Genomic DNA, 22,884 nt, shown 5'->3' with positions numbered 1-22,884 from the left:
TATCCATACTACGTACACTACAGACAGTCGGCAAACGTGCATACACTAGCTATTATAAAAAGCTGCGTTTGATAGCTAGAGTAGATGCAGTAACATCGGTGAAATTTCTGAACTCTTACGATGTAAACAAACTCAAGTCTATGAACATATGTGTTGCGTGGCAATGGGTGCAATCTTCCGATCTGCTCAATCTACGAATCTGCCGACTGTGTGGCATTAGCATCATTGAACTCGCACCTAAAACCCACGATGGTAAACCTGCTGCAAACCCGGGCCTGCGCAATCTCATCGAACTAGCAATTAACACAACCCCAGCTGATAAACCTGTCTGCAAAATCGGGATCCACTTACTGCTAATATCTATTGCAATAATAACACTATAGCCAATGTAAAATCGGTTGATTGTGCAGATCGGCAGATTACACGCAACACGTGTTCGCTCTTTTTGGAACTGAAATGGCCGACGGCACAGGATTGTAGGTAATATTGCTATTTTTAGTGCAAATCGCGGAACCCTCTATAGAAGATGAAGGTTGGTTGGCCGCCAGCGCCGGGTAATGCTATCCCCCGGGCGTGGAGGGAGGTGACCGCAACGTGGCAGCACTAGTGTTGGGATAGTGTTAGGATTAGGGTTAGGGTCAGGGTTAGAGTTAGGGTTAGGGTTAGAGTTAGGGTTAGGATTAGGGTTAGGGTTAGGATTAGGGTTAGGGTTAGGGTTAGGGTTAGGATTAGGGTTAGGGTTGAGGTTTTTGCATCATGATATCTGTCCCCACACCATAGATTAATTTTTGTGGATCGCAATGCCTATATATAGCTCGGCGATACATAGATATTTAGTGTGAGCGTTGGTGTTGGCGGTGTTGGAGTGAGGGTTAACGTTTTGAACGTCATCGTCAACGTTATCACGTGACCTCCCTCCACGCCCGGGGGATAGCAACACCCGCCAGCGCCCGCGGTACTAATACGACGGTGATTGCGTGGCAGTGACTGGCAGCTAAGCACGGAGGAATTACGAGGCACGTCTCTCTCTCTATCTCACTCTCTATCTCTATCTCTCTCTTTCTCTCTCGCTCTCTTTCTCTCTCTATCTCGCTCTCTCTCTTTCTCTCTCTCTCTCTCTCTCTCTCTCTCTCTCTCTTTCTGTGTCTTCAATATAGTCCCTTGGACATTATGAAGTTATGCGGTTATAACAGAGGGTGGTGAGTCGTGACTATGATCTTGATCTGATGTGGCCTTGGCTCATAAAAAGTTATATTAATAAGCTTTCATATCTAATTGTGATTTTAGGCTACAGTATACCCTATAATCAGTGTCATTGTGACCTGGAAGTGCACTGGTTGTTGCGTTACTCTTAGGCAGTGCAGGTTGTAGGCTATACTCATCTCACAATGTACTCAGCTAAATATAAATGTTAATATTACCTACACTTGATTTTAGTGTTTCTAACTGTGCTTCTATAAATTTACAGATTCCAAAATTGGAAAGCACACGTGCATTGAATTTGAACACCGAACATTAGTCTTAGAGCGAGTTATTTTCTCATAAAACACAAGGAATGGCATTGATGCTTGGAAGGATAGCAATTGGACAGAGGTGTCTCAGCAGTAGTGCTTCAAATGTGTTTGAATGCGTATTACTTAAACACAATGTACGATTGTGTAGCACAAGACTACCTAAAAGTGCAAGTAATCTCGATAATGATGGTCAGTATAAATTCCTATTAATTTATGATAATTATACTTAGTGGTTTAATCTGTAGACTGATAGTGATATTTCTGATCTTCACACCATAAATATTATTAGCTTTATCATAAAATGTGTCTTACACATGTCATTATTCTTGTAGTTGTCCTGTTTAAAAAATGAACACCATGTTGAGGTAATTACCAGTTATTATTCATTTCAGATTGTCAGCCATTTGTTGAGCCTGGCCACTCACCAACTGTCCAGGAGTCTCAATCAATCAATGACGCTGACACGTTTGGAGTCCTGGATCCGAAATTTAGAGAAAAGTCTGACCAGGAAATGTTTCGAGGCATCAAAAATAACTTTCGCAACAAATCTCAGCATCAAAAAATATGTAGTCATCTACTAAAAAGAAAAACCCAAATTGAAAATGAGGCGAGCGATTACCAAGTACAGGATGAGCGAGGCACTACAATACATGATCCATCTACCAGCAGCCACCCAGTATCCCAGCACTTTCAGAAACATGCTCACAGAAAGTTTATCCCTGCTCATGAGTTGGCATCATCTGATGCGGCCAGAGATTCCAACGACAATGCTGAATGGGAAATGAACTCTTCTCACAGCCGCAGTCCCGGACAAAATGTGCATCTGCAGAGTAGAGCTGAGGATGAATCAACTCGTGATACTGCTGACACCTCAGCTGATTTGTTTGGAGAGTTGGTAGAAGATGAATTTGAGCGAGCAGCATTGTTTGGAGATGAGAAAAGGGGTGGAGCGGAACATGATGATGATAAGAAGGAAGCCACCAGTGTGATACCCGAAGGCTTACGCCGAAAGAACATTCGACACTGGGAGAAACTACTCGAAAAATTCCTAAAGAGAGGAATGGTAAGCAAATTTAAAAAAGGATCGCAAACAGTATGAGTGCACATCACTCGTGTGATGTGTAGTGACACGTTGCAATGTTGCCAATTTATCTACTTATTTAACTGTTGTGATCTCTGTCTAACTGCTGGGGTTTTTTCTTTATATGTTTTCTTCAATAACAACAGGTGAAGGAAGCCGTTGACATGTTAGAGGTTGACTGTCTGAAAGTGCGGCACATACATCCAACAGTGTTTATGTACAGTACTGTGATAAGTGCCTGTGGAAAAGTAGGTTATGCTGATAAGGCCTTCAAACTTTTTAAGAATGTAAGTAGACCACATTTATTTGATTGCTCTATAGCCATCTATTGCAACTGACTTTTCAGCAAAAAAATCCAGGGCCACATTAAAATTAATGACTGAATAATTGCAAATGTTTATAGATATTTCGGAATGATGTACCTTTCAGAATGTATAGTTATCTAATATCAAGAATGTTTTTCAATCGTTTCTATTCTTTATTGTTAATATCAGGAGTGAACCTCAACAAATGCAGTGAGCATGCAGCGTTACAGCATGCAGTGAGGCATTCTAATCATGCTGTAATATTAGTAAAATGAGAATATAATAGGTGAGGAGGAAATTTAATGATATGCCACAAACATTTATGTATACATCTAGATGAAGGAGAGAGGGTTGATCCCAAATGACCACATCTACACAGCCTTGTTCAACGCTTGTGCCATTTCACCATTCAATGATGATTCCCTGCGTAGGGCAAATTATCTGAGGCAGGTCATGTTTCAAAAACAAATCGTTCCAAATCAGAAGACCTACCATGCAATGATTAAAGGTAAATCTAACTTCATAAACATGAGTACCAACAGCACTGTGATGTAGATTGAAATTTATATTTCTGTAACAGATGTTTATAGAGCACACACACCACTGAATGCTAGAAATTTCCCGAGAACCCAAAACGTTCTACTTCTTGATATTATTGAAGTTGCTCTGAAATGTTAGCAGTGCGCCAGTGTATTGTATTATCGCTTATCAGCTTACACGTGTATACAACGGACTCTGGCGACTTTTGCCTTGCGGGAATTATCACACAAATGTCTCACCTGTGTTTTTAGTGAGGTATGGGTACGAATAATACAATACACAGGCGGTGAACTAAAATGCTGCTCTTTTGTCAGCCTTCTCGATGAAGGGAGACATGTCAACAGCCTTCCAGATTGTAGATGAGATGCTGGAAGCTGGAATGATGCCAAATGAGGAAACATATAATCATCTTCTGCTTGCTTGTCTGGGTGCACGTGATGTTGGATTTAAATATGCCATACAGGTATCAGAGCAACATACATTTAGATAGAGTAGGCTTTAATCTCATAATTGGCCATTTAGCGTTTAGCAGCATTATTATCCACTTTTAATCTTCTTTATTGAGTGACTAATCTCTTCAGTAACATTAACAGTTGTAGTTTAGGAGGTTATGTTTAGGTCAGGATAACTAGCACATGTTGGTAGTTTTCCTTACTAATTGTTATTGTATTCGGTTGTGATTGTAGATTTTTAATAACTGTTATGGTGGACTATACTTTTGACAGGTGTGGAGAAAAATGGTGCGGCAGCGTGTTAAACCAACACTTCAGTCCTACAACATTCTGCTTGGAGTGGTGCGTCTGTGTGGCTTAGGTGATTCTCAGTCAGCAAATAAACTGCTAGAGCTGGACGACGTGGTGAGCAAAGCAAAGGATAATAAACGGTTAGAAAAGCCCAGGATGGTAACAGTGGAGCCTGTGTCATATGATAGCACGTTGCAACGGGGTCACACATCCAGCGTGGAAACTAGTGACAGGGATCCCACGTTGACGGCAAGTTACACAGCATCAGACATTGGAAGTCACTCGGTAGATGGTGGAACTCAGGATGAGGTTGGCAGGACTAGTAATGAACAAAATAACTTGCACACAAGGTCCTTGGAACCAAAGAGCTGCGTAGCACTAGCAAAGGTAACATTGTTTGGCTCGTCTTTCTTCAATAACAAAAGTATAATGTTAACGAATAATAATGAATATTCAGTTCAGTTATTGGTTTTATCATGTTTCATGTGCTGTTGTTCATTAGCGTTTGTTTGACTGTTAGTCAAAGTTGGAATGCCAATGCTTTCACATACTTTTAATTGAGGTGCTGTATATATCATACTGATATGATCTGATCTTCATTGATCTGTAAATTGATTTTTCTTCATGTATGCTTGGATGGCGGGGAACAGTCTGCTGATCTGGAACCAAAGTTATAATCGAAATCTGAGACAGTTACTGATTATTGCATGCAGATGAAGCTTCCGAACCTCCTCAGTCCGTCGCTGACGGATCTACAGGATGTCGTCTCCATTGGGGCAGTGAAAACTGCACAGGACAGACTCATGTTGCTCGGTGAAATGGCAGGCTTTCTCAAACATATGCGCAAAAACAAGGTGCAGCCAGACGATAGGACCTTCGTGAAGGCGAGTATGCTTGTTAGTTACCGTGCGTGCGTGCATGTATATATATGTGTGATATCATATCTGTTCATGTGTGAGTGGGTGTGTAACGTTGAATTAAGAGTTCATGTAGAAATGATGAAGTAGAAATCCAAACTTGTGTCTTGAACTGCATAAACTTTAATATCTGCTCACGTCACATCTCCTTGCACACAGGGACAAAGCAACGCGCACAGGCGCGTAGGCACGTGCGCTTTCTCCCGCGACCACAACTAGCCTCCTCCACTCCTACATCTCTCTCCCTCCCCTCAATCTCTCCTAACCTATATATTATCCTCAAAACCCCTACATCCTGAGCGCACATGTCACCCGTTCTCCCAGACCCTGTCCTACCCCCATTTCACAATGACCCTAGAAACGCCCGACCTAAAACACGTTTACCATTCTCTCTATAACATCAATCTAGCCGCACAAGATGCGCGACGCTCTGTCTACATAGACTACCACTAAAACAACCCCTCGTCTAGCTCCGCTGACTAATTCATGCAACATTTGTAAAACATATGTTACAGGTGCATGTGTGAGTGCATCTGTGTATGCATTTATGTGTGAATCAGTAGTGTGAGCATACGTTCCTCTCATCAGAATGAAATATTGTGTAGACCGTTCAAAGACAGACCAAAAATGATTCATGATGTTATGATATTCATAATAAATGATGTACAGTTGATTTGTAGCACATCCACTAATCGTGATGGGCATGCCCCTTGCAGGATCTGCTGTCATATCAGTATCCTGTTATAAGCAATATGCAGGTGGACATGTGGCAATAAAGGTCACCTAGGGTAAACTCTCCAATTATTTTTCCATATGCCCCACATTTTCTGGTGTCAGGGTAGGTATGAATGCGTTCCTACCTCGTTTTACTTCTCTCCTTACCAAATACGTATAACAACAAGTAGATCTGTCATCGATTGACAAACAAATACTACCAATTAACAAGGTTTATTGTTCTTTCTTGATCTATAGACTCTCCTGAACCTTGTTAACAGCAGCCTTACTGTTTAAATTGACTATGTCAAGAATTTTCTGTGGCGTATATTTGTAAAAATTTTGTTGCAATTTTTCTACATGAAAAGTAAGTACTTACGGCACTAAATGTATCCTCAAATTCTAACCTGATAAGATTGTTTTTCAAATAGTTAAAAATCAAAAAAATCTGGGCGATTTGATATATTGATTACAACATTAAATGCTTACTTTGGGCTATGTATGTATGAGTCGCGCGTGTTTTTCTTCACATCGAACGGAATAGCAAAATAGGAATGCAGCAATTTAACCATAGAAAATTTACAGAATCACTTACATTTTGTGAAAAAGTTGACAATCTTTTTACCTTTACTATTTTCGGTGACGTAATCAGCTGGTGGAGATTATCCCCTCGGATTCAGAAACAGAGATGGCTCTGCTGAGTTTCATGGAGAGTCACAAGGTCAAGCCAACCTTGGAACTCTTCAACTGGCTGATTAGAAAGCGCAACTATCGGAACGACTTTGAGAGTGCGAAGGTGCGAGAATTTGCATCAAACACTACAATTTTAATAATCGTATCCCCCACGACGAAGTCGGCGGGGATACTATGGTTTCATGTCTGTCCAGCCGCCGCCGCAAACACTTTCTTTTCCGCTCTATAACTTGACCCTTAATTGACCTAGCGTGACCAAACTTTGTATACTTACACATCTTGGGGAGGTGTGTCGCTTATCAAAACCAGGTCACTGCGACCTTTATTTGACCTTGACCTTGATCATATTTTCCTTCTGCTCTATAACTCGGCCCCTAATTGACCTCGTGCGAGCAAACTTGGTATACTTACACATCTTGGGGAGGTCTGTCGCGTACCAAAACCAGGAAATATTTCATTCATACTAGATTGCGGGGATACATGTGATTGGCGACAACTGCCATTTCTAGTTGCATCTGTGATTCACCATAAATAGAGGTAGTGATATCCTGATGATCGATTATAATCGAAAATCGATCGATTATAGTCTCAACTTCGATAATCGATTATGAAAACAAATAATCGATTATCGGAAATACCAAAACAAACAAACAAGGAACTGTACTCAGGATGTGTGAATTGATATGACAAGTAGAGCACAAGTCCTGCAGGGGCCTTTTGTCAGAAACATCGTAAAGTTAATGCTAATGTTAATGCTACGAGAGTAGCGTTGACAGAAACACATCGTAGCTACGAGCAAACTCACGATAACAGGAACTTCATAATTTCATGTCACAAGGCTGCTGATTAGATGAGAATCGATCACAAAATTCAAATTCATACACATTAATTGTAGGATATTCCATTGGCAGGACATTAACTCGGCTACACAGCCTACACTATTAGAACACAAACAACTTACTTACTATAATAAAGAACAAGTCTTGATCATGTTTGTTTAAAACATTTAATGTTTTAATAAAGGCATTTAAACCATTTCTTTTTAAATTGATTAAATACTGTATAGGAACAGACATTGATATACATACAGCAACCTTCACAGAGTTAATACATGATCATAAAACATGATAATATTGAATGCTATGTATAATTATATATACAAAGTAAGATTAAATTAAATCTAAGCTATTATTAACCGATTATCCGATTATAATAGATTATCGATCGGTTAAGGGAAACCGATAATCGATTATGAAATTCCAGCCGATTCCCATCACTAAATAGAGGTATAAAATGTTAGAAAGTTAAAGATTATGCATTCAGGCTGACTGATAAGTAACAGATCAACAGTAAACAATACAGCAGCATTGAAAGTTTTAATCTTTCGAGTTTGTTTACCTTTTAGGAAGTACTGGCTCTAATGCATCAGCATGGTTGCCATCCTAACATTGCAACCTTTGGTTCGCTCGCGACTGGCTGCAGCAAACAGTCACAGGCCCTGCAACTGTTGCAAGATATTGATGTAAGTTAGAATGCAATTTTAACCCCTTATATTAATTGTGTTGATAACCTCCGTGCCCTGCTCCTGTTCTTGTTAGGTTTCCATTTGAGGGGCAGATGTAGGAACTGTGGATGAAAGGCTTCCAGTGAATGTGAAGTGTAGTGAATGTGGGAGGGGGAGGTAACTCCTCCCATTTTTTAAAGAAATACGTTTAAAATCTGATGGCTTTGGGCAATGTTTTGTATTTTGGAATATTGTATTCCACTTCAGCTGATGCTTATATGATTATATGCTGTAAAGATCAGGCCAGCAGTGATTAAAGAGTGGTACTGAGCCCCTGGTCTGCTCTGCATCCAGCCTCCTTAACTTGGAACGCAGTCTGCATGCTCATGTTTATTTCCGGCTCGCCTCGCCTGCCTTGCAGCTCGCTGGCATGAGTCCAAACATCGAGATCCTTGGGGCGCTGATCCACAAGGCCTGCATGGCGAAGAGCTTCTTCTACCTAATACGGCTCTGCAGGCAGATGGACAAGCTTGATATCGCGCCTGACAAGCGCTGCATAGTCGACATAGAACAGCTGATCCACTATACAAAGTTCAACATTGTTCGAATGGTGAGATGAACCAGGGCTTAGTGATTAAGAATAATTACACACTGTATCTGCTTGTTTTCACGTTGCAGGGTTTTCAATGGGAGCAGATATTGCTAGAGGTCTAAGGTCCATATAGTCTCATGCACAAGGGATTCATTAATTAGACAGCTACAATTTGATGGCTGACGTCTATGTAGCCCCATATAATTAGTTATGCAACAGCTTGGGTTTTGCTAGTAAGTAGAAACTGCCAGAACGTCGATGTAGTCTTATAGATTACCAACGATTTCATTAATCAGCAACAATTGTTAAGTGGCTGACATCTATGTAGTGTCATAGAGCTACTTATCATCAGTAGGCTGGTGCTGTTGGAGGTTTGATGTGTGCTTGGTCTTATACAGGAGGGCTTTCTCCGCAGAGTAACTACAGCTTAAATGTGTCATTGATGTGGCCAAACATAGTTTGATGTCCTGACATTGTACACCTTAATTCCACTTTAGGTCGTTCAATAGTCATGAATAGCTAGCTACACGGATGTGAGTGTAAAAGTTATTTAATAACAACAGGAGCGAAGGTAGTGTGCTACACGTTGAGAAGGAGAAGCCAGTGCAAGGTAAGAAACAAGTACGCAGATGTGACACCACCTTTGCCTCCTCCTCCTCTTCTGGCTCCTCTTGCTCCTCCGCCTTCTCTTTCTCCTCATCTTTCTTCTTCATGGTCTCATACAGTTACGTAATTTTTGCCTTGCAGGAGAAGGGGATGCCAGTCCCCAGTGTGTACCGGAAGCCCTGGTTGAAGGACGGATTTCGTACGTTCATGCTGTTCTACGCTGAATGGCTCGTGCAGACGTCTGTGCGTGTGGACCCTCATCCGTGGGACACCTACAGACGCAAGGAGGATGAGCCGGTCACCGAGCCATCAGGCCGACTCATGCGCCAGCACTATGAGGCATTGAACAGCCTGGAAGATGCACACAGGGAGACACACAGAGAGAAGCATCTGCAGCCAGCACCAGCGCAGCCGCGCCGGCAGGTTGTCAGGCCGACCAAGCAAAAGTTGCTTCATCAGAAGGCTAGGAGATAGCCTTATGTAGTGCAGTAGACTACAATATCTCAATATTCTTATTTAAAGTATTAGTCACTGATCACGTGATCACAATCACTGATATGTGTAATTGACTGTAACTTCTCATTTTCGCACTATAAGGCTAGATAAATTTGAAACTTATTACTTTTACAAACAGTTTATAAGTACACAATCACCTAGCTCTAGTACTATAGCCCGCGTTCGATTAACTGCCGCAGGGCTATAGCACATTGTCGGCTGGAAACACCAACTACGACCTGTTACCACCTGTCCCCATGAAAAATGGATCGCAAAACGCAAAGTTATCGGGCTTTTTAACACTTATTTATCTACATGGACATCTCACCTATCCTTTTGAACACTTTCAACAACTTTACACCATGTATTTGTCCTTTTATTCCACAAAGTAAGCACTACTGGCATTTCATTTTGAAACGAAGTGGCGTGCGCACGCGTGACGTTACCGGATGTGTACGCAAAACACATGGCTAGCTATGGGGCATGTATATACAATACGGTGACGGTCTTCGGCGTGCCGCACGCCACTTCGCTTTCAAAATTGAAATTCCAGTACTGTTTACTTTGGTGGAATAAAAGGACAAATTACATTGTGTGTAAAGCTTGTTGAAAGTCGTCATAGTAGTACCACAAAAGACCCTACCTCAGACGTGAGATTGCTCATTGTAGATAAATAAGCTGTTAAAAAGCCGCGATAACTTTGCGTTTTGCGATCCAGTTTTTCATGGGGTACAGGTTGGGTAACAGGTCGTAGTGGATAATTTCCAGCGCGACAATGTGCTATAGCCTGCGCCAGCAGTAATCGAACGCGGCGCTATAGCTACTTAGAGCTACACAATACACCTACGTGTAAAACTCTACCTAGTCAAAGTAGAATATAGAAATAAAAGATTTTGTATCAAATCATATGAAAGACTAATCACAAGTTTTCCTTTAAAATTACATATATGCTTAAGTATTTTATTTATTCAAATTATTCAATATACTCTCTTATTAGTAGTTTTGCGGTTAATACTTAAATAATGCAATTTATGATGAGGCCAATGCTTTAATTCTGCAATTCGCATCTTTAACTTAATAATTCTGCCTCAGCATGAAAAGTATTATATGGTCATACAAAAGCAATCAAATTAGAAGAGAACTCTAAAATATGTGATGAAATCTGGCATGCTTATGTACAAGTAATCTATTCAACACCTCAAATAAATTTATGTTTTATCAATGATTTTGTCTTTGTTCTAAATGTCATACGAAACCGTTTACTAGAATAAGCCTGGATTGCCAGCTACAAACCACCAGTGTTACCACGCTGTATGACACACTTCATACAACAGCTTTTGTAGTATAGAAACACTCGCAAATAAAGAGGTGATACTTTTCCACGTATATGACCCACTGATCTCTATAATAATATCTATCTCTATATCATGATATCTCTATATAATGATATTATTATAGAGATCAGTGATACGACCACGCTATAAAATGCCAGCACTAAACATCGGCCTGGCAAAAGCAGCATTCTGAGCATGTGGCACAGCAGGTTTGACTGCCCTCATGAAATGCCCAGGAAAATTGCAATAAAGTTCTTAGTATGGCACCACAAGATAAACCACTCATGCGAAATCACGATGCAATGACGCTGTAGCTACGCAATGAGCGCCACCGTCCGCCATTTTAGGAAGCAAAACCGCTCGCTGTATCTGTTTGCATACATAGAAATAATATGGATAACCATGGCTTTATATATTATATGTATATTATAATATTAATGTAATAGCATGAAATATTTTGTATGCCAATAGCTGTTATCAAAAATCTCTCATTCAAATGTGTACAAAAATCTAACAATGATTCATAATCGGATGTTACTATGTAGTATGCTACACAGTGCAGTGCCAGCTGTGGTGTAGGCGAATGTGACTTATACGCCCAACGGCGGAGTTCTAGAAGCGGAGAAGGTGGTGGAGGAGCGGGAGAAGCTGGTGCGGAAGAAGGAGGGGAGAAGCTGGTGCGAAAGGAGGAAGAGGAGAAGCGAAGGGGAGAAGGGAGGAGCTGGTGGAGAGAGGAGGGGAGAAGCCGAGAAGGGGAGAAGGGGAAGCTGGCTGGAGGAGGAGGCTGGCAGAAGCGGAGAAGGGGGATTGAGGAGCGGGGAGAAGGAGCTGGTGAGGAGGAGGGCGGAGGAAGCGAGAACGGAGGATAATGAAGGGGAGAAGGGGAGTGCGTGGAGGAGAGCGGGCGAGAATGGCGAGAATTGGGATAAGAGGGGGAGAGGAGCTGGTGGAGAAGCAGGCGGGAGAAGCGTGAGAGCCCGTTGTGGAGGGGCGAGGAAGCTGGTGGGAGAAAGGAAGCGAAGGCGGAGAAGAGAGAAGTGTGGTGGAGAAGTGAAAGATGGGAGAAGCTGGTGGAGATAGGAGGAGGGGGAGAAGCTGTGGTGGAGGAGGAAGGGGAGAAGACGGACGCTGGTGTGAGCGAGGATGGCGCAAGAAGGGAGAAGGTATGTGCGCAGCGCAGGGGCAGAACGCTGGTGGAAAAGGAGGCGAGGGGGAGAACGAGAAGAACGGGGAGTGGTGGAGGGAGGATGGGAGAGCTGGTGGAGGAGGCAGGGGGAAGAAAGCTGGTGGAGAAGAGCAGGCAAGGAGAAGCTGGTGCGAGAATGGAGGAGTTTTTAGAAGGGAGGGAAGCGTGGCTGCGAGGAGGGGGAGAAGCTGGTGCCGAGAAGAAAGCGAGCGGTGAGAATCTGGTGGAGAAGGAGCCGAAGAGAAGGAGCCGCGGAGTCAAGGGGAGCTGCGGCTGCGAGGAGCCGAGGTGTAGAAAAGGGTCGAAGAAGCGGAGCTGAGTGGATGAGGAGAGCGGGAGAAGGGAGAAGCGGGATAAGCGAAGCGCCGGAGAAGGGAGCTGGTGGAGGAGGACGGGGCGAGAAGGGCCAGAACGGGGATAAGGAGGGGAGAAGGGAGCTGGTTGGAGGAAGGAGGGGAGAAGGGCAGATAGGTGTGGAGGCAGCGGGATGCAAGCTGCTCGTGGAAAAGGCAAGGATAGGGCAGAAGAGAGAGGTCGGTGGAGAAGGAAGATGGAGAAGCTGGTGCGAGAAGAGGCTGCGGCGAGAAGCTGTGGAGCGAGGAAGGGCGCAGCCAAGCTGGGGGAGGAGGAGGGGACGAAGCTGGTCGTAGCTATCCCTCCTTCTCCACCAGGCTTCTCCCTATCCTCCTTCTCCACCACCTTCTTCCTTCTCCCCTTCCTCCTTTCCACCAGCTTCTCCCTTCCTCCTTCCTCCACCACCTTCTTCCCCTTCCTCCTTCTCCACCAGCTTCTCCCCTCCTCCTTTCTTCCACCAGCTTCTCCCTTTCCCCTTCCTCATTTCCGTAAGCCATATCTGAGTCGGCATACGCGCCGCCGTGCGTATAGCCCATATTGAATCTTTATCCACACGTTGCAACCGCCGCTGCGTTATTACTGTATAAGTCTCGGCCGGTGGTGTAGTGTCAGACAGTGGTACAGTGCACACGGCCACTTCACTTGGACTAGGCTCTCAAAGCAAATAATGGTAATTTAAACACTAAATGTATCTTACTATCAAAGTATTATTGTTTCTCTACTCTTATTTCGCCTATTATTGGTCGATAACTTGCCCTGTAAAACCGTTTAAATGCTCATCTGCAACCACACAAGCTAGTGAAGTACACGCACGTTACGCCCTGTGCCTACAAACAACACTGCCACTGCGTACTACATGTATCAACAAAGATTGCACAACTCTTTCACGATGGATTTCGACAAAAAAAAATGTTTTCTCACCTTCGATTCTTAGCGAGGAACCTGAAAGAAAGACACGGTCGGGCTTACACTGCGATTCGAGCAATTTTACAGCAGCAACAGTAAGCTGAGCATGGACAGACACACAGCACCACAGTTTCACCAGCTTTAGCAGACTACAGCCAACATCCGGGAACTTCGGTGTGAACTTGCTTCCCAAAATGCGCGGTTGTTGGCGACACCATGACCTTACTACGCTATGATTGGATGGAGCAGTGGTCTATCTTGTGCCTACGGCCACTCTAGACTCTTTGGTAAGCGACCAAAGATTCTAGAGTGCCGTAGGCTACGATCTTTGGTAGGCACAGCAAGCACAGCCCACTGCTCCTCGTCCACCAATATGTTGCCGCCACAACTCAGCAGAATAAACAGAGCACCCTGATGGCCAGAATGCCCCACGTATCTGACAGCAACGTCAACTTGCTTGCCAAAACTATTCGGAATTTCCCACCAGAAAAAGCTGCTAGCCTGTGATAGCCACAGATTACGGCTATCACAGATCCATCATTATTCCACTGAGTCCTGGTAGAGTGCTTGCAACAAACTCCTTCACGTAGCTTGATCATGCGCCAAGACCGGAATATTGCATTTGGCCGCAGCAATAAGAGCAGACAGCAATGGTCCATCCTTGCACAGCCGCATCTGTAAAAACAACTGATTCCTTCCTTCGGCATCACAAGGCCTCTGCCACGCACTATCAGCGCGCACGCGTACGCCTGCGCGCGGCCTTCCGTGACTCGCTCCGACGTGCAGTTGCCAACGGCGACCACAGCTCTTCCCTCATTGCTCGGAAGCAGTAAATTGACAGAATATCCGATCGCAACGAGAATGCTGCGCAGTGCCTGTCATGCTTGCGCCTGCGCCGACGCACAGCTATGACGTGTGACGCAGCAGCCAGCCCATGGCGGCGAAGCATGCGGCGGTCAGGTACGCCTTGAAGGTGGCGTCGCGTCGTTCAACCAGTCACCGACGGTCCGGCAGGTGCGCCCACTTCGATCCCGTGTGATTCCAATCACGCAGTAACCTCGCTAGTACGAGCACCAGCAAGCATCGCAGCAAGTTCTTCATCTGATCGCGAGAAGGTGCGTCACCGGTGAAGCAAAGATTTGCGCTACCAGCAGATTCCTGATCGTTGGCAGTGGCGCCCTCCTTTGATTTTTGTGTCTTATTCGCAGGGCAGGTCTCATGGAATTTCTTGTGTGACGTGCCTGTAGCAGGCTTCATGGCAGCATTCCTCAATTCCTTACCATTGAACAATGATTGAGCCAAGCTCACCATATGACTGGCAAGAATAAGAACGCTTAGGGATGTGAAGCAAAAATGCCAGGTTTGATGTTCCTCTTCTACGAAACTGCTGGACGCAAAACTGAGAATGTGAAGCACTATTCCAAGCCTAAGGAACCCTCTCACCGCCGTTTGCTTGTGGTTGTCGCGGGTCTGCTGATTCTGTACACTGTTGAAAGACTTGTCACGAAGTACAGAACTCACACAGCTTGCGATCGCGCATGCCACAGCAGTTGCACTGCCTGCCACTGCCAGCCCTACCATTACCAGTATCTCAGGACTGCTCTCACACACGGCACTGGTGCGCGCTACACCTGTGCACGCCCACAGGTGGGCTGCAATTATACTGATACAGAGGCACATCCACAAAAAAATAGCTGCTTGTGGTATTTTGATCTGTAGGTAACACAAGCACTATAGCACCTAACCATAGCAGTACAATGCCAACTGTCATGGAATATTTATCGTACCGGGACAGTTTTGCAGTTATAGTCTAGCAGCAATGCTTGTCATTGCCTGTTAGTACATCTTTGTGACTCTATCAACTGTCTCGTGGTTTACTGTAAGCTTGTCCCCTTGACGTAATGCTTTAAGATACTTGTTGTGTAATTCGACCGCGTGCTGATATTCCCAGAAGCCAACCTCTCCGTCGATGTCATCAGAACGTCTTCTCAACAGACGAGTAAGCTGGAATGCATTGACTTGCAATACTTTTAGCATTGCCTTTTCGCTCATGCTGCTTTCCAGCATTTCATGTATGGCTACACCTAAACTGTTCTGTGGGATCGGAAACCCGAGCAAGGCCGCCAGAGTCGGCACAAAATTTACTTGCTCGACACGCCTAGCCGATTTAAACGCCAACTCCGGCCGCCAGCTCCTCCGACAGATGGCGCATCACGTTCGTGTCGACGACGGTGTAATCGGTGACGAAGAACGAGGTAGTGCTGTCGCTGCGCACAAACTCCCCCGGAAACAGCTTCAGCCATGTGTGGCGAATGTACTGTATCCGATTTGAGCTCAAGTTGGAAGAGTTACGCGTAGTAAATCGTAGGTATTATAAGGCTAGTAAATGACGAATTTCCCTTGTTTATTGATGTCACACTCCTCCCTATTATCTACTCCTGATATATATATAGGACATGTTATATCGGCCCTGTGTGCCAAATTCCATGACAATCGTGTAAATACAGCACAAGTTACAGGTTCTACAATATTTCCACAAAAATGTTGTTACCATGGCAACAATGACTCCGCCCACACCAAAAACGATTGGCGTCTTCGCTTTACCATAACGCACCTTCATGCCAAATTTGAAGATTATCCGAGATCGGGTAAAAACTGCCCACCAGGTCACTTCGACCTTTATTTCACCTTTACCTGGACATTGATCACATTTCTCTTCCGCTCTCTAACTCAGCCACTAATTGACCTAGCGCGACCAAACTTGGTATGCTTACACATCTTGGGGAGAAGGTCTGTCGCATACCAAAACCACCACTGCCCTTGACCTTAGTTTGACCTTCACCGTCGACTTACATTTCCTCTTCGGCCTCCTAGGGTAACCAGATTCCATATACTTGCACATCTGAGGCACACCAGTTGTCTAACAAACCTTTGTCTTTGTGACTTATTTAACTTTACCTGCCTTCTACGTCCTTACAGAGATATTCTATTCATACTAGATCACGGGGGATACATGTAGTTGGCGACAACTGCTCGTTTCTAGTTAGTTATGCCACATCTTGGGTTTTACTAGTAAGTAGAAACTGCCAGAACGCCAAAGTAGTCTTATAGATTACCAACGATTTCATTAATCAGCAACAATTGTTAAGTGGCTGACATCTATGTAGTCAAAAGTGTCATAGAGCTACTTATCATCAGTAGGCTGGTGCTGTTGGAGGTTTCATGTGTGCTTGGTCTTATACAGGAGGGCTTTCTCGGCAGAGTAACTACAGCTTAAATGTGTCATTGATGTGGCCAAAGATAGTTCGATGTCCTGAAATTGTACACCTTAATTCCACTTTAGGTCGTTCAATAGTCATGGATAGCTAGCTACACGGATGTTACTTTTGTGGGTGTAAAATTTATTAAATAAAAACAGGAGCGAAGGTAGTGTGCTACACGTTGAGAAGGAGAAGCCAGTGCAAGGTAAGAAACAAGTACGCAGATGTGACAGCACCTTTGCCTCCTCCTCCTCCTCCTCCTCCTCCTCCTCCTCCTCTACCTTCTCTTTCTCCTCATCTTTCTTCTTCATAGTCTCATACAGTTACGTAATTTTTGCCTTGCAGGAGAAGGGGATGCCAGTCCCCAGAGTGTACAGGAAGCCCTGGTTGAAGGAGGGATTTCGTACGTTCATGCTGTTCTACGCTGAATGGCTCGTGCAGACGTCTGTGCGTGTAGACCCTCATCCGTGGGACACCTACAGACGCAAGGAGGATGAGCCGGTCACCGAGCCATCAGGCCGACTCATGCGCCAGCACTACGAGGCATTGAACAGCCTGGAAGATGCACACAGGGAGACACACAGAGAGAAGCATCTGCAGCCAGCACCAGCACAGCAGCGCCGGCAGGTTGTCAGGCCGACCAAGCAAAAGTTGCTTCATCAGAAGGCTAGGAGATAGCCTTATGTAGTGCAATAGACTACAATATCTCAATATTCTTATTTAAAGTATTAGTCACTGATCACGTGATCACAATCACTGATATGTGTAATTGACTGTAACTTCTCATTTTCGCACTATAAGGCTAGATAAAGTTAAAACTTATAAGTACACAATCACCTAACGTGTAAACTCTACCTAGTCAAAGTAGAATATGTAAAGATTTTGTATCAAATCATATGAAAGACAATACAAGTTTCCTTTAAAATACATTATCTTAAGTATTTTATTTATTCAAATGTTATTCAATATACTCTTATTAGTAGTTTTCGGTTAGTACTAAATAATGCAATTTATATGACAATGCTTTAATTTTGCAATTCGCATCTTTACTTTAATAAATTTGCTCACATAAAAAGTATATGGTGATACAAAAGCAATCAAATAGAAGAAACTCCTAAAATATGAGATAAAATCTGCATCATTATGTACAAGTAATCTTTCAACACCTCAAATAATTTAAGTTTATAATGATTTGTCTTTGTCTAAACATGTCATACAAACTAGAATAAGCTGGATGCCAGCTACAAACACCAGTGTTACCACTGTATGACACACTTCATACAACAGCTTTGGTAGAAACACACTCCAGATGAAGAGGTGATACTTTTCCACGTATACGACCACGCTATAAAATGCCAGCACAAAACATCGACTGCAAAGCAGCATCTGACATGTGCACAGCAGGTGCTGCCCTCTGATGCCAGACAACTGCAATAAAGTTCTTAGTAGGCACAGCAAGCACAGCACTGGTCCACAATATGTTGCCGCACAACTCAGCAGAATAAACAGAGCACCCTGATGGCCAGAAAGCCCCACGTATCCTGCAGCAACGTCAACTGTTGCCAAACTATTCGAATTTCCCAGCCAGAAAAAGCTGGCCTGTGATAGCCACAGATACGCTATCACAGATCCATCATTATTCCACTGAGACCTGGTAGAGTGCTTGAACAACTCCTCCACGTAGCTTATCATGGCCAAGACCGGAATATTGCTTGGCCGCAGCAAAAGAGCAGACAGCAAGGTCCATCCTGCCACCAGGGCATCTGTAAACAACTGATCCTTCCTTCGGATCACAGCCTCTGCCACGACTATCACAGCGCACGCGTACGCTGCGCGGGCTTCCGTGACTCCGTCCGACGATGCCAGTTGCCACGGCGACCACAGCTCCTCCCTCCTCGCTCGGAAGCAGTAAATTGACAGAAATCCGATCGGCACGAGAATGCTGCGCAGTGCTGTCAGCTTGCGCTCGCGACGCAACAGCAGGGTGACGAGCAGCAGCATAGCGGCGAAGCATGCGGCGGTCAGGTAGTGAAGGTGGCGTCGGTCGTTCAACCAGTCACCGACGTCCGGCAGGTGCGCCCACTTCGATCCCGTGTGATTCCAATCACGCAGTAACCTCGCTAGTACGAGCACCAGCAAGCATCGCAGCAAGTTCTTCATCTGATCGCGAGAAGGTGTGTCACCACCGGTGAAGCAAAGATTTGCGCTACCAGCAGATTCATGATCGTTGGCAGTGGCGCCCTCCTTTGATCTTTGTGTCTTATTCGCAGGGCAGGTCTCATGGAATTTCTTGTGTGGTGTGCCTGTAGCAGGTTTCATGGCAGCATTCCTCAATTCCTTACCATTGAACAATGATTGAGCCAAGCTCACGATATGACTGGCAAGAATAAGAACGTTAAGGGATGTGAAGAAAAAATACCAGGTTTGATGTTCCTCTTCTACGAAACTGCTGGACGCAAAACTGAGAATGTGAAGCACTATTCCAAGCCTAAGGAACCCTCTCACCGCCGTTTGCTTGTGGTTGTCGCAGGTCTGCTGATTCTGTACACTGTTGGAAGACTTGTCACAAAGTACAGAAGTCGCACAGCTTGCGATCGCGCATGCCACAGCAGTTGCACTGCCTGCCACTGCCAGCCCTACCATTACCAGTATCTCAGGACTGCTCTCACACACGGCACTGGTGCGCGCTACACCTGTGCACGCCCACAGGTGGGCTGCAATTATACTGATACAGAGGCACATCCACAGAAAATAGCTGCTTGCGGTATTTTGATCTGTAGGTAACACAAGCACTATGACACCTAACCATAGCAGTACAATGCCAACTGTCATGGAATATTCATCGTACCGGGACAGTTTAGCAGTTAGTCTAGCAGCAATGCTTGTCATTGCCTGTTGGTACATCTTTGTGACTCTATCAACTGTCTCGTGGTGTACTGTAAGCTTGTCACCTTGACGTAATGCTGTAAGATACTTGTTGTGTAAGTCGACCGCGTGCTTATATTCCCAGAAGCCAACCTCTCCGTCGATGTCATCAGAACGTCTTCTCAACAGACGAGTAAGCTGGAATGCATTGACTTGCAATGCCTTTAGCATTGCCTTTTCGCTCATGCTGCTTTCCAGCATTTCATGTATGGCTACACCTAAACTGTTCTGTGGGATAGGAAACCCGAGCAAGGCCGCCAGAGTGGGCACAAAATCTACTTGCTCGACACGCCTAGCCGATTTAAACGCCAACTGAAAGACGGACGAGAAAAACACGAGTGGTGTCTCCACCTCGCTCGAGGAGGCACCGCCATGGCTACCAGCATCGCTCATTCCATGGTCACCGCACAGCACAAGCAGCGATGGAAGCTCACACGTCTCATCGCGCTTCGTCAAGCCTTCGTCTATCATAGCCACCACAGCGTCCATCTCGCGCAGCTTTGGTCCCACGAGCTCGCTCGCGGGTCCCTGCAGGTGGCCGATATGGTCGAGTCCCAAGTAATGCAGTATCAACACGTCCCAGTCGTCGGCTGCCAGCTCCTCCGACAGATGGCGTGTCACGTTCGTGTCGACGACGGTGTAATCGGTGACGAAGAACGAGGTAGTGCCGTCGCTGCGCACAAACTCCCCCGGGAACAGCTTCAGCCATGTGTCATCGCCATGAAAGACGACGCCGCGGCCCGACGCTCTCAGCTGTGCCACAATGTTGTCCTCCACCAGGGCGGCGCTGTTCATGTTGAACACGATGTCCATGAAGCCAGGAATGCTGCCGGTGGTGAGAGCCTTTATCCGTGGCATCGTCACAGTCGGTGGCCTCGCTACGGACGTGAACGCCACTGATCGTCCATTCTGCACTGCTGCGTGTGTATACATCATGTGCGACTGCGAACCCAACACATAGTCAGCTCGCAGTGCATCCACCAGAACGATCACCAGCTTGCCAAATGCTGGTACCAGCAAGGGACCGGTTGTTGATTTATTGTTGCTTTCGTCTTCGGCACTGCTGATGTTGGAATGATTGTCATAATGAACGGCAGGGTCGTGATACGTGGACCATAATGCTTTACCTTCAAATCCGTCGTTTACAACAACCACGCCTCCAATGAAGAAGTAAATTCCTAACATCATAAGTGCAAAACCTAACAGTAACATATTGAACTTTCTACTCATGTCTGCTTTACCTCTCAAACAATATTTAAAATCAACTGCTTCCATTTTGTATGGCAACATGTGAATCCTAGTTTGTCAGGTTTATTGGGGCATACAAAGCCCAAAGCTTTGTGAACTCTTCTTCATATGGATTGCAAATGTTCATATTATTTGTGATGAGGAGATTTTCATGATTTCCTGTAACTGCCTGCATGGTCCAATTAAATGATCCGTTGATAACCACAGCGTTGTCGATCAAGACAAATTTGTGATGCATGAAGAAAGAGGAGCGGTTGTGACGAACTTGAATGCCTAGACAACAAACATAAAAGTGGTAACTGTTATTTTTGTTACTTTGACTATTAGTATAAACAATGGTAATAATTAATCGTCATATGCAATTATAATTTTCACTTGAATGTTTAGTATCTATCTATCTATATGATTACGTCGATCTGTCACTCTTGACAATTACGTACTCAACGGTTTCCGGTGGGTGCAAGAAAAAGAAAAATTAACAAATAAGAATTACAATAGTAAATAGGGAATCATATTAAAACTGTGGATTTATGTTTACAATCGATGTTACCTGCACTTCGAAATGTGCCTATCTGTGATCCCATAGCATTTATAGATTCACCGTCCGTTATAATGCGGACAACAACACCATTTTCGTGCAAATTCACAAGTTCCTGTGCCAGGTCGCGACACGAGATCGTAAAGACGCACACGTCGATTGTTTTTTTGGTTCCACGAATTACTTCTATAAGATCACCAAGTGCTGTCCTGTCATGCGAAAATCGACACTGCTTGTTGTGGCAGCTGCCAGAGAGATGATTTTTGCATACAACACTTTCATCTGGGAAAATTAGTACTTTGTACATAGCACTAGCAGTGCCACTGGCACTGGCACTGCCACTAGTAGTAGTACCCGTACTACTAGTACTACTACTAGTACTACTACAAGTACGGGTACTAGTACTACTACTAGTACTACTACAAGTACGGGTACTAGTACTAGCTGGATCTTTCCAATTCAGTAACCAGTTACTGTGCTGTGCTTTCTGTTTTATGAGCCAATGAATTGAGTAATAGATTAACTCTACTGCTGCCAGGCTGGTTACTGATAGAATTATGACTGATTTCCACATCTTTTAGCAACACATATACTAAAATGTTCACGTTTCCCTGTCTTTACTGTGTTTGGTTACAAAGAGTAGGACGGAGGCTGACATGTTGAATGAGAATGGATCACGTGACGTGTAGCCTATCAGAGGCCGTTAAATGCGCGACCATTTTAAATTTTGTTTTGATACGCGAGCAGAAGATGCGTTTGTAGATTTAACGTGTATTATTGTATATGGTGACTACCTATCAAGCAACATTATGGATAATAACGACGAGGGTGATGAAGGACTGCATACTTTGTATGTCGATGTAGATATAATTACGCTAGGGCTAGAGTGTCTGTGACTGTGTGAGTCGGTGGCCGTGGGATCACCGTAATCCGTATCACTGGAAGTTACGCTGGCAGCGGGATCAAGTCTCATTCGGGGCACACCACGCTCTGCCGCTCACGCTACATAGTACACTATAACACACACAACATGGTATTATGCGTGCACTGTATACAGTGTAGCCGTAGGAGCTGAATTCAGACTTGATTCCAGTGCCAGCAGTGCCAGTGACAGAGCAGTGGCGCTGATAGGGTCGGTTCAAGGATAGAGAACATTCTAGAGTGTCGCCCTGGGGGACATAGCGCAGTGCTCGAAATAAGGAAAAAAATGTGGTTGTCCTGCGGACAACCCAGGCATCGAATCGGGTTGTCCGCAACAATTTCTGGTTGTCCCAAAAAAATATCCCCAAATCTCCTATTTTCAATCACATAATAATATGGTCAGAAAACACCCAAAAACACTGGTGTAGCCAGGATTTTTTTAACAGTGGGGGCCAAAAACAGCAAACTGCGCAAAATAGTGGATGACTTAATATTTTAATGGCTTCTC

The 22,884-nt window shown here is 44.5% G+C and overlaps 4 protein-coding genes across 9 annotated transcripts in view; 2 read left to right on the top strand and 2 right to left on the bottom strand.

Annotated features, from left to right (window-relative positions):
- LOC106804786 (pentatricopeptide repeat-containing protein 1, mitochondrial-like) overlaps window positions 1–9,932 on the top strand; it is a 24,843-nt gene extending 14,911 nt beyond the window's left edge. For 3 of the 4 annotated variants that reach the window (XM_014806126.1, XM_014806127.1, XM_014806128.1), the window contains exons 2-12: window positions 1,469–1,703; window positions 1,907–2,577; window positions 2,742–2,882; window positions 3,237–3,408; window positions 3,755–3,903; window positions 4,166–4,570; window positions 4,897–5,067; window positions 6,467–6,610; window positions 7,913–8,029; window positions 8,433–8,621; window positions 9,351–9,932. In XM_014806126.1, coding sequence (XP_014661612.1) covers window positions 1,556–1,703; window positions 1,907–2,577; window positions 2,742–2,882; window positions 3,237–3,408; window positions 3,755–3,903; window positions 4,166–4,570; window positions 4,897–5,067; window positions 6,467–6,610; window positions 7,913–8,029; window positions 8,433–8,621; window positions 9,351–9,683 — 2,640 coding nt within the window. In that variant the 5' untranslated portion in view covers window positions 1,469–1,555 and the 3' untranslated portion in view covers window positions 9,684–9,932. The remainder of the gene's footprint in view (window positions 1–1,468; window positions 1,704–1,906; window positions 2,578–2,741; window positions 2,883–3,236; window positions 3,409–3,754; window positions 3,904–4,165; window positions 4,571–4,896; window positions 5,068–6,466; window positions 6,611–7,912; window positions 8,030–8,432; window positions 8,622–9,350) is intronic. The other variant, XM_014806129.1, reaches the window with a different exon arrangement.
- Window positions 9,933–17,665: 7,733 nt separating this feature from the next.
- LOC106804789 (GPI ethanolamine phosphate transferase 2-like) lies at window positions 17,666–20,956 on the bottom strand. Its single transcript, XM_014806131.1, has one exon. It carries the CDS (start codon window positions 20,942–20,944, stop codon window positions 17,927–17,929), a length of 3,018 nt encoding a protein of 1,005 aa, XP_014661617.1. The 5' UTR covers window positions 20,945–20,956; the 3' UTR covers window positions 17,666–17,926.
- On the bottom strand, window positions 20,946–22,120 carry LOC106804790 (mitochondrial cardiolipin hydrolase-like). Of its 3 annotated transcripts, none has more exons than XM_014806134.1 (3): window positions 21,980–22,120; window positions 21,468–21,700; window positions 20,946–21,190 (listed from the first exon to the last, which is right to left on the bottom strand). In XM_014806134.1, the coding sequence occupies exons 1-3, from the start codon at window positions 22,027–22,029 to the stop codon at window positions 20,967–20,969; spliced, it is 507 nt and encodes a 168-aa protein (XP_014661620.1). In that variant the 5' UTR covers window positions 22,030–22,120; the 3' UTR covers window positions 20,946–20,966. The 3 variants fall into 3 exon arrangements, with proteins under 3 accessions (XP_014661620.1, XP_014661621.1, XP_014661619.1); XM_014806135.1 differs by having other exon boundaries at window positions 21,468–21,664; XM_014806133.1 differs by having other exon boundaries at window positions 20,950–21,190; window positions 21,468–22,120.
- A 65-nt stretch (window positions 22,121–22,185) lies between these two features.
- LOC106804772 overlaps window positions 22,186–22,884 on the top strand; it is a 29,389-nt gene continuing 28,690 nt past the window's right edge. Inside the window, exon 1 of the mRNA XM_014806097.1 lies at window positions 22,186–22,305. Coding sequence (XP_014661583.1) covers window positions 22,265–22,305 — 41 coding nt within the window. The 5' untranslated portion in view covers window positions 22,186–22,264. The remainder of the gene's footprint in view (window positions 22,306–22,884) is intronic.

The sequence above is a fragment of the Priapulus caudatus genome, unplaced genomic scaffold (genome assembly GCF_000485595.1).
Source record: "Priapulus caudatus unplaced genomic scaffold, Priapulus_caudatus-5.0.1 Scaffold87, whole genome shotgun sequence".
NCBI lineage: Eukaryota > Metazoa > Priapulida > Priapulimorpha > Priapulimorphida > Priapulidae > Priapulus > Priapulus caudatus.
Note: the sequence above shows the minus strand (reverse complement) of the source record. Positions and strands in the feature narration are given on the sequence as shown.

Coding starts and splice junctions, on each gene's coding strand:
- LOC106804789 (XM_014806131.1), bottom strand. CDS start 20,944: ATGGAAGCAGTTGATTTTAAATATTGTTTGAGAGGTAAAGCAGACATG.
- LOC106804790 (XM_014806133.1), bottom strand. CDS start 22,029: ATGTGGAAATCAGTCATAATTCTATCAGTAACCAGCCTGGCAGCAGTA. Junction 21,191..21,467: donor AGGCACATTTCGAAGTGCAG/GTAACATCGATT, acceptor TTTGTTGTCTAG/GCATTCAAGTTCGTCACAAC.